This window comes from Balaenoptera acutorostrata, chromosome 5, assembly GCF_949987535.1.
Source record: "Balaenoptera acutorostrata chromosome 5, mBalAcu1.1, whole genome shotgun sequence".
Lineage (NCBI taxonomy): Eukaryota > Metazoa > Chordata > Mammalia > Artiodactyla > Balaenopteridae > Balaenoptera > Balaenoptera acutorostrata.
Window position 1 is genome coordinate 22375573 of NC_080068.1, and position 11278 is coordinate 22386850.

The following is an 11278-nucleotide window of genomic DNA, read 5'->3' on the forward strand; positions in this document are numbered from 1 at the left end:
CCTCCATCCCAAGAAAAAGTACACTAAGCAACAACAAGCTATGCATACAACATGTATGTAATGACCACACACATACACCCCTTCTGTTTGCTACAGACCGCTAGCCTGGCCATCCATTGAAATAAGCCAAGAGTTACCTCACTGCCTCTCCCTCTGGCATCCTTGTGCCATAAACTAATGAAAGGAAAGATCTAACAATAGTTAAATGACTGCTACAGGCAAAAGACTTGAAGTAGAAAATATCTACCTTTGGGGCTCTTGCCTACTCTTCAGTCACGGCTGCTCTTCCAGAAGAAGGCAGAGCCTTTATGTACCTCCTGACGGCCTCCAGGATCAAGCAATCATTACATCTCCTACAAACCACTGCAGTTTCCTCCTTAGCTCCTGTCTCGACCCACTCCACGCTCTCAAGCAGATGAATTTTCCAAAAACACAAGTCTGATCCCATTCCACTTCTTCTGAAATTCTTTAATCAGACATATCGTTCTATCATGCATTATAGTTACGTGTGCACATGTCATACGTCTACCTATTAACTGTAAAGTCATGTGAGGGCTCAAATTGCCTTACTCATATTAAACCATCTTCACTCATTCATTCAAAAATATATATAATGAATACATGTTATGTACCAGGCACTACACTAGCCCCTAGAGAGATGAGTCAGATCAGTCCCTTCAATCTGTTCAAAATCCTATGGGTGTGTGTGTTGGGGTCGAGGAGAAGCCATATAAACAGAAATTTATAATATGTATAAAATTATGTCCATATTATAATTGCAATATATAATATGCTATGATTTCATAGGCACCAATTAATATAGGGTCACATAAAAGGGGGCTCCTACTAAACCCCTGAGCAGGCTAAGAAAGGCTTCTCGGAAGAAGTAATGTCTAAACTGATACCTAAAACATAAGCACACGTATATGGCGAACCAGGAACTACCGGCAGTCCATGAAGACTGGAATAGTAGCAAAGGATAAAGCTTGAGAAATATACAGGAAGCAGATCATAAAAAGGCTTAAGCCACATTAAAGTGTTTAAAGTTTAACTTGAAGGCATTTAATTGTTTTAATAAAATGAGCAATATGATTAGATTTGTACTTTTAAGGGACCACCCTAATTAGAGTATAGTAGTTATTTGAAATATTTGTTGAACACATGAATAGCTAAGTGTCGTTAGCATAATAAAAAATTTCAAGAATTCAAAAAGACAGCAAATCAGTGGTGGTTGTGATGCCCCAGAAAGGTTTTATGGAGTTTAGCTGGGTTTTTTAAAATTTAAGATTTTGATAGGGCAATTCAAGGAAAAGAAGGACATTGCAGTTGGAAACAGGAAGGGTGCAAGGAAGATAATGAGGTAAAAAAGTGGTTGAGTAGAAGCATACATTGATTTCAGAGAAGAATGAATAATTTAATTTAGTGAGTGCTAGGTCTGGGCAGGCATGTTAACATCTCAGGGTCAACCTTGCGGTGCAGAGCCTTAAATGCCAGTCTTCAGATTTAGACTTCACCAGCCAAGAGACAGTTCATGGAGGAGATCTGAAAGAAGAGAGGCATACTCCAAGTATTGCTTTAGGAAGATTGAAGGTGAATTGAAAGGGATTTAAAAACAAGGTTCAGGCAACCTGTGAAAGAAAAAAAGAAGATGTGCTGCAGGAAAACGTATCAAATGAAAAAATAAAGTTCGGAGAGAGAAGTAAAAGCCTAAGGTTGAGTGATGGTGGGAAACAAAGGTTGCCTCACATGCCAACCTGCCACACCCACACCCACCTCTCCATCACCCCCACTAAGCCTCCTCAGGAGACTCAGTTATTTAAATGGAGGCATTTCCTGCAGCTTAGTGTGATAATTCAGAGGTGAGGTGTTCTGAAGGAGATATGAAGAGGAAAGACCACTTGGAGAATGAGAAAGGAACATCTGAACAAACAAAAAGTGGCACTGAGCCCATTCTTAAATCCCCTAAATTAATCACCCAGGGTATTCACTCAGCTGGGGCTTCCCTTTGTATTTTAGAAACTCCCTGAGATAGAGCAGACTCACACTCAGTCATGGGCCCCAGTGACCCATTTAGATAAAAGAGCTCCCTCCTCTCACTTGTCTGGGTTGCTTCTTCTACCTGTTCTTTGTACCCTCAGAAACCATAAGAAGCAAAACAGTAAACTCAATTATTCTATTGTTAACAGCTTGAACTCAGGTCACTTTGATCTCCCAAAGCAACAAGTTCTTTTAATAGTACTTAAGGACACTGAAAAAATATTAGAAGACCTTCCAAAATTGTCTAAATTTTTAGTACAGTAGTCCTATTACATGGGAAAAGCTGACCTAAGCCCTCATCCAAAGGAACAATGTCATCTGTAAACAGATCTCATAGAAGATTCAATAAATCCCTGGCCCAAAGAAATAAATTCTATCTTTTCAACCTTCTGCAAAGTCAGAAAATCAAGCTTTTCACATATATTATTATTCTACTTTGCTGCAGGTAAGGAAACTAAAATTGCATTCTTTAAGGTCTGGAGATATTAACACAGCCCTAAATTTTGCTCCAAACTGGATGATTTCCTGCTGGAGCAGATATAAATGTCAGCAAATTAACAGATTCTTCTGGAATGGCATTTCATTCGACATCATTTAACTGATGATTGTTGTTTTCATTAGGACTTTTTAGAACATCCAACAGATGTTTGCTAGGTCTGATTAAGTGATAAATTTTCCATGGCTTCCCTTTATTTCCAAAGTAACTATGGGCTGCTTCGCATCACTTTTTGATGCCCACAGAGGCCATAATGAGGGTAGTTAAATATGCAAACAGAAGAATGAGAAACAAGGTGTCAACATACTTATAATTTACCTATTGAGGTGTCCTACTTACTCATAAACTGGGACTCATACTGCTAATAAACTTAAGCAATTTTCCTAAATTATTTAAGTATATTTTCCAGTGTCTTTGCCAAGGCGTGGCTCAGCAGTCTTTTGTCCCTTTATAATTCATCAACACCTCCAGACATTGCAAGATAAGGAGATAATTTAAGTCAAAACAATGTGTGGGCTACAGATACGCAGCTGCAAGTCAAGTCCCCAAGCTTCTTTCCAAGCATATGACTGCCCCTACTCCTACCTAGAAATGCTTTAGTCAGGTCAGCTGTTTCCCCCACTTGAAGAGACTGCAACTAGACAGAAAATACTTAGGAAATTGTTTACTTATTTTCTAAAATATCAGTATAACATGGGGTCATTTCAGTTTTTCCAATGTATCATTTCTTAGACATTGAACCAACTGTAATGCCATGCCAGAACTGAATCTATAGATAGTTTACTAAAGAACATGCATAAGAGGACCACAAAACCCTTCTAGATCAAAGGAAGGTCACTTTGATCCCTCATGGCATCAGAACCTTATACTTCTTGAATATTGCATGTTTTAAATGAGGTAAGATATTTCTAACAAAAAGAATGCCAAACTATTATGTTATTAGCAAGGAATTTATCTGATTAAAGTTTCCCTAACTGTAATCTAAGGTCAAATACATCGGGAAATGCTAGATTTCCAAGAGTGGAGTATAGTATGCAACATTTCCCAAGCATCTTGGACCACAAAAACTTTTTGTAACACAAACTAACATCACGCAGAAGTGACAAACAATACGGAAAATACTGAACACTGCGATTCATCACCAGTTGTCACTGGAACCAGAGCAGAAGGGAAAAAAAATCAAAGCACTGAGTAAACAGAGTTTTTAAAAGTAGAGAGAAGTTTGGGGGAGGATGCCAAAAGCACACTTCGCTTACTTCACAATTTTAAGAAATAATCAGAATATTTATGACGGAAATAACGAAGAATCTATAATATCCTCCTTTTTGAAGTTTACTAGCAGGTATGGTCTTAATTGCTCCTAGGTAACTCATGGTGACCCTTAAATTATAGGAATTACCAAATGCCTGTATAATACTGTGAATATGTCCTAAGATAGGTTTGTTTGTTTGTTTGTTTTTGAATGAATGAATGAACATTCGAATCAAACCCTTGACCTGACAGATGACTAAAAACTGTGGCTTTAAACCCAGTTCGACCCACCGACTGGATGCTTGATCTTGGTCTCAGGGCCCCCCTCGGCCTCCCTGTCTCTATACAGTAGGCCCTTCGGCCCTAAATGCCTCGGGTAACGTACACCGGAAAGACAGAACTACATTACGTCTCGATAGCAGTCGTCACCCACCGGGCTACTGTTAACGAGGGTGGCCTGTGAGCCACTCTCTCTGCCGGGAAGACTTCAGCACGCCATTCCTGTCTAAAACGCATCTCCTAAGATGCTTCCCGCTCTCAACTACTTCATAAACTTTTGCATAAAATCTTATAACCACCAGCGTCTGAGGACTCAGTTCATCGGGCATAAAACTGCAATTTCTGGCTCCCTGGTCACCGCCAGCCCTTTAACCCCGGCCAGAAAGCCAGGTCTAGTGAAAAGCAGGACCCGCCTCACCCTGGAGAAACGTAACGAAATCCTTTCTCCGGCACTTTTCCCCATTAAACAGCGTTCCTGGGCAAATGGACGTCTCCGGACACGCCGGCGGGGAAGGGCGGCCGGGCCCGCGCCCTACCTGGTTGAAGTGCAGCTGCCCGGGCTCGGGGTCGCCCTCCAGAGGGGCGGCTCCCAGCTGCTCCAACAATCGCCCGAGCTGCGCCGCCGACAGGCTCAAGTTCGCGCCGAACAGGCTCAGCACGTCCTCGCTGAAGGCGAGCGCGGGCCCCGCCGCCTCCCCTCCGAGGCCGGCGGCCGCCAGGAGCAAGAGCCCAGCCACCGCCCGGCCCGGGGCCATCCTGGCCGGGGCTGCCCCTCGCGGGCCCGAAACGGACTGGAGCGCACAGGGAAGCGCCGGGCGCACCCGCGTCGGTGCCCAAGGGCGCGGGTCAGGCGTCGGCGCCGGTCCGAGTCAGCGGTGGCGCGGGGCGCCCCTGGTCCTCCGCCGCCTTCCAAAGAGCAGCAGCCCGCGACCTGCCGGGCATTGAAGTGGCGCTGCCGCCGGGGGTGGGGAGCGATAGACAGAGCGGGCCCCCGGGCCTCCTGGAGAGCCTGAGATAAAGAGGACAAAGGGGGACAGAGATAAAGGCCACCCGGCTACCGCCGGCCGGCCCCGGGAGCACTGCGAGGCCGGAGCCCTCGAACGCCCGGCGCCCTCGAACGCCCGGCCGGGCATGGGGCCAACTGCCCCGGAGCCGGGTTTGCAAACGTCCCAGGATTAGCGTGCAGTGTGATGACACATGCTCCTTCCGGATAGAAAGCCCTTCTTAGGAAGAACTAAAAGCACATGGGCTGTAGAACCCCACCTCCTCTTCTTTCTTTCTGCTTAATTCCCTCACAGCAAGCTTAGAAGGGGTGAGCCGTGCAGCCCCCAGGAAGCTGCAGGAAATGGCCCCTCCGGTGTCCTGGGGTTTGAGCGTCTAAACGGGACCCTCCCTCTCCCAGATCTCTTCTCTGCAATGGCAAGCTAGTAGGTTAGCTAGCCTGCTAAGCTCTCACCTCGTCTGTTTCTCCGTCTGTCTGTTTATGTCCACGTGAGTCAGTCCCTCTCTCTCTCTCTCTCTCTCTCTCTCTCTCTCAACACTATCCCAGGCAAGTCCGCTGTGAAACTCCGAGATCCTGCCCTGCGCTCTTTACTTATAACTGGAGGAGAGGGCCCTGTCCCCACCTCCCTGCAGCACGTGGTGACACATTCCCCAGCCTGAACTCCCGCGCGCGTCCACGCCGGGGCGCACAGCCGCTGGCCCTCCCTCCTGGTTGGCGTGGCGCACTCCCACCCTCGGCAGAGCCGGCTCCCCGCCGGCCCCCCTGGCGGTTACCTGAACGCTACCTCCTGGTCCGTATTCCTAGCCTCCTTTCTGGTCTCCGTGGTCTCTTTGTTAGCTTGTTGAAACCAACTTCCTGGAATAGAGTCTGGAACCCTTTGCATTGTCTTAAGAGAGTAGCAGGAATTGGTTTTTTGTCTTACTTAATTAACATCAGGAGAAAAAGGAAACCAAATCTGTAGCGGTGGTGGCGAGCTCTCTGAGCCGGCACTGCTCAAGTCGGCCCTTCCTGACGCCGCAAGGGATATCCGCAGATCAGAATGAATGTTTGTTTGTTCAGATGAGGGTTCAAGAAAAGCTGACTTAGGTGTGAGGTCAACAAGCTTGTGCAAAGTGAATGCGGTGTTTGAGGGCAAAGGTTGTGTCTAGTGGCTACAACTGTCCAGAAATAAAGTGAAACCACGAATCATTGTTACATGGCTGAGGACAATAAGAGGAACTCAAAGCGCTGTTCTTGTCTGTCATGGGGGAGAGTGTAGAGCCTCCTAAAATAGCACATTTTAAAAGGGGCGCTTAATGCATGTGCTCTTACTGTAAAGTATCAAGGAAAACTGATGTAAGTCAGAGCCCTTGAAGGGGCATTGTCTTCTTGTTTTTGCACTGAATCAAGTCTAATTCCAGCAACTACAGCCTTCTCCTACACCCAGACTTCTTATCTCAGGAGGTGGGAGTAGGGGGTGGTCAGAAGGAAAAGTAACTGGGCATCTCTGTGTAAACCATAACCTGCATGTGCTGTATATGATCTCCACCCAAGGCACGGATTCACAGTGGTCCCAAGAGCCACTTTTAGGAGCTCTTCTCATCCAGTAGTGGGAAGCTTCCAGTTGGCATAGAAAGAGGACCCAGCTTCAGACCTCCGTCCCCATGGATGGGAAACTGGGGGTATCTGTTGTTAACCCTGAAGGTTTTTTGTTTTGTTTTTATACGTCTGAATAAAAATGCCAACGTTTTGCAACTAAAAAAAAAAAAAAAAGAGGCACTTAGTCCAGACAAAGGGCAGGGGAAAGAATCTCATTTCCCATGAGGAACTTAGATGATGGAAGAAAGAGACAGGGAGAGAAAATTCCAGAAGGATGAACATCCAGGGGGACATAACTGCAGGGCTGTCATATGGAGAGGGTTTAACTGTGTTCTAACTACAGAGGGCCGAAGGCAGCAGTAACAGGGCAAAGTTACCAAGAGGAAAGTTTCTGCAGAAAATAAGGCACAACTTCTTTGGGAGGTAGTGATTTCCCCATGATTGAAAGTGATTCAAACTCAAGGGTATGTAGGATTCCTGCCTTGGAGGGAGATCAACAAAATGATCTTGATGGTGTGTCCTTTCCAACTATAAAATCTGTGTGTTTGTTGATACTAATTTACAGAATTACATTGGTACAAAAAGGGCAGATATTTCACCCAAGGGCCAGAAATAAGTTCATGTCACACTTAAGCTCTTAAATTACACAACTGATGGGGACACTTCAAGATTTTTCTTGGATCCTTAAATATAGTTTGTTGCCTATTTTTCCTTTGACCCCAGCAACTCAAGGTGATCTTGGAAATCAATGAACACTCTAGATGGTTCACCTACACCCAACAAGCTATTCTTTCCCAGGTTGAACTGCAACATTGATAAGATGTTGGACTTTCCACAAATGTAAATGGGTTTCAAATAATACAAATTTTATATTGTGGATTTTCCAAATAAAATTTTATTTATCAGCTATTTGTGTCTATATATATACATTTTGCCAGTCCATCAACCCCACAAGATGATAAATAGTAAAATAAATAATAATCTTCTTGCTTGGCATCTTTACCAAAAATAGTTAACATAATGTAAGCATGCAATTAAAAGAGAGTATTCAGAAAATTACTAGTTACTAACTACCAAATTGGTGAGAGTAATTTCTTCTACTCTAGTGAGATATAATCACCAAAGTACTACTTAGTTAAGGTTTTAGGGCCAAAAAAATATAGCATTCTACCAGCAGTATCATTACTGAAGAAAAGGACTTCCAATTAAAAATATAAGGTGTAATGTAAAAACTAATTTTTCTCAGAAATTTACCTTAAAGATCAACTAATTTTAAATGATCATAATGAAGGGAGAGTGCCAAGAACACTGGCCAGGATGTAGAAACATGTCCTTTTCCTTTCTGACTATGTCACCTGGGAAACCTGGGAAAGTCATTTGCCCTAACCAAGACTCAATTCCCTCATCTATGAAACAAAAAAATTGGGATAGAAGCACAAATATTCATTCCAGCCTTTTCATTTCTAAATGTCTAATTTAGAAGTCATCTATCAGAACAAAACATGAAACACCTAGAAGATAAATAAAAGTTCAATTCTCCAATGGAAAGGGCATTTAACGTCAAATCTTATTTTTCTAATCTCTTCAAATTTTTCTAAGTCCAAATCTTTTTGTACTATTGCAAATAAGGAGCAAATTGGCCACTTTTAAACTTTTCCATGCATTCATTTTCCTCTGGAAGGACTAAAAAGTAAACCTAGGAAATGGTATGTCTTTTCCTTTCTCCCCCTTCCTTTCTCTTTCTCTCCCTCCCAGTCCTAAAGCCATCAGGGGGGAGCATAGCATAATAAATAGTATCTGTGTGGTGGGTTGTCACAGTGGCCCAAAGAAGGGTGTTGGAACCTGAACAAGGGAAGAAGGGTATCCAAGTGGGAGGGAAATTTAGCATGGGCAGTTAGAGCCCAAGCAGGGTGACGAAGGTGTCAAGATTGGGGGAGGAAACTTTGGAAATCAGAGGATGCATCCCTAATGAGGTAAGAGTGTATTCATGCACCCTAGCACAGAATGTCAGCACCCAAGTATGATGAGTGAAGCTTCCTTCCCCGTACGGTTTGTCAGAGCCCAAGCTGGAAAGGAGGGCATCTACACAAAGCAGTGCCCTGATGTGGGGTGTCAAGAGTCAGAGCAAGGATTGGAGGGCATCCTTGGGTCAGAGGAGAGAAAGAGAAGCAGCCGATTGTGAAGTCAGAGGCTGGATGGGTGAGGAGGGCCTCGGTGCTTGACGGTGGCCCTGCACAGAATGTCCGAGATAGAGTGAGGTGGCAGATGCTGCCAAGCAGCAACACGAGGTACCAGGGTCTGTGCAGTGAGGAGGGCAGCCTGACATGGGGTGTGTGCTAGTGTGATTTATAATAAGAAAAAGATATTTGGTCTTCATCTCTGTTTCTAGCACAGAGCTCCTAAAACCCTTGGAATTTCCTAAGTGATGCAAGTGTTAAAGGTAACTTTTGGACCCCCCACCTAAGGATGGGGCTGGTTGCCAAGGAAACCAACCATGTGATAAGAAGTTTAGAACTTTCAATCCCACCCTCTTGACCTCTGGGGAGAGGAGAGCAGCTGGAGGTTGAATCAACCACTAATAGTCAATGGTTTAATCAATCATGCCTCTGTAATGAAGCCTTCATAAAAACCCAAATGGACTGGGTTGGGAGAGAGTACAGGTTGGTGAACATGTGGAGATTCATGGAGAGTGGTGTGTTCAGAGAGGAAAGAAGCTCCGCCCCCTTTCCCCAAACCTTACCCCTTGCATCTCTTCCATCTGGCTATTCCTGAGTTATTTTTTATAATAAACTGGGGATGGAGTAAGTAAAACATTTCTCTTGAGTTCTGTGAGTCATTGGAATCTCAGATCTATAGCCAGTTTATCAGAAGCACGGGTGGCAACCTGGACTTTGTGACTGACATGGATGGGGCGACCGTCTTTTAGGAATGAGCCCTTAAACTGTGAGCTCTGACACTATCTCCAGGTAGATAGTGTTAGCACTGAGTTGAATTGTAGGACACCCAGCTGGTGTCTGAGAATGGCTTGGGTGTGTGTGGAAACCCACCTCCCATACTGAATTTTCGAATTTCAGAATTATAGAAGGAGGACCCAAGGAGGAGAAGGAGGGAGTCAGGAGGGAAGGAGATGGCATCAGAAATAGAAGATTAGTCATGTATAAAGAGATCCATTAAATAAGTAAATATATTAAAGATAATAGGAGCCAGTTTTCTCACTGTCAGAGAAGGGAGTTGCAAACATCAAGAGGGAGAAAACTAGAATGAGCCCATGATTAGGTGTTGGAGATACCAGTGTTAGCTCATGGTTTTCAGTATATAAACAAATGAAAATAGATATTGCTGTAAACAACCCCTAGCTCTGTCCACCAGGAGGGGCTGGAAATGGCGATGCCCTAATAGCAATAAGCATATCCAGGGCCCTGAACTTGGCTTCTAAAAACTATTCTCCACTAGTAGGGAATCAGAGCTCCTTAGAAAAAGGGTTGATTCCAGGACTGAGCAGGCCAAGATCAAGATGAACCTGGAATCTCTTGCTGTGCCTAAAAACAAGGAAGTGGTCAAAAAATGTAGGAAATACATGTAAAGTATTCCAAGATAATGGAGCGTCAGAGCAGCAACTTACACTCAAATGGTTTGCAGGGGAAAGGTCTTTGTACTGTGCTTGCAACTTCTCTGTAAGCTTGTAATTGCATCAAATCTTTAAAAATAAAATATTGAGTATGAATAAGGAAAGGAGAACGTTCCTGCAACAAATTACACAGAAATTAATACTAAAATTTTGCTAAAATCCCAACTTGATAATATTCCATAAAATTAATTGACTCATTCAAGACATATTTTTGGTACCCGCATCATAGTTCATAATGTCCGGGAAAACAAAAATGAAAACATGCATTTTGTTTTACCTTTAAGAAGCCTGTACTTAAAGTTAGACAGAAGGGAGATGGTTGCTATTATGGAGATTTTAAAGGTTGCAGTGGAGAGAGATTGGAGAACTTACGTCTGCAGAAGATGCTGAGCAGATAATTCACAGAGCAATAACCCTTGAGCTTGAAAGACAAGTAGAAGTTTGACAGAAAGACGGGAGGAAGCACATTCCAGGACAAAGAAATGCAAAGTAAAAAGCCCTGAGAGACCTGAAAGAGCAAGGAGAACTACAGAGGGTCTTTGGAACTGGAGAGTCTGGGGCAGGAACACAAGTTCCAATGGGTCAAAGTGGTCTTCTTCTAGGGATGCTCCAAAACATTCCTTCTGATCATTTGTGGCAAAACTCTCCTCAGCGAATTTAAACCTCCTTTTTCCCCGTATTACGAGTATCAAATAATATTCATTCATTATTATTACAAACATGCCACACATAAAATTCTCAAATGGGAGCAAGATAATGACTCTATCCAGATTGTATGACTCTTCAGCCACCAATGTTACAAACAACGTAGGTAGGAATCGGATTTCTGCAAGTCCTCTCTGAATTTAACTCTTAGTCTATAAACTGTGGATTAGAGTCCTATCTGCTCAATCTATGTCACTGAATAACTGTGAAAATCAGATATGGTAAGGTGTGTGAAAACTCTTTATAAACTGTAAAACAGAGTGTCAGTATTATTATAAGCTTTTTAAAATGGTAAGGTAAT

General features: G+C 43.6%; 1 protein-coding gene across 1 annotated transcript in view; it reads right to left on the bottom strand.

Moving 5' to 3' along the window:
* Positions 1–5633, bottom strand: part of SLC39A8 (solute carrier family 39 member 8) — a 70726-nt gene extending 65093 nt beyond the window's left edge. The window contains exons 1-2 of the mRNA XM_057547346.1: positions 5520–5633; positions 4600–5072 (exon numbers count right to left, since the gene is read on the bottom strand). Coding sequence (XP_057403329.1) covers positions 4600–4818 — 219 coding nt within the window. The 5' untranslated portion in view covers positions 4819–5072; positions 5520–5633. The remainder of the gene's footprint in view (positions 1–4599; positions 5073–5519) is intronic.
* Between the last annotated feature and the right edge of the window lie 5645 nt (positions 5634–11278).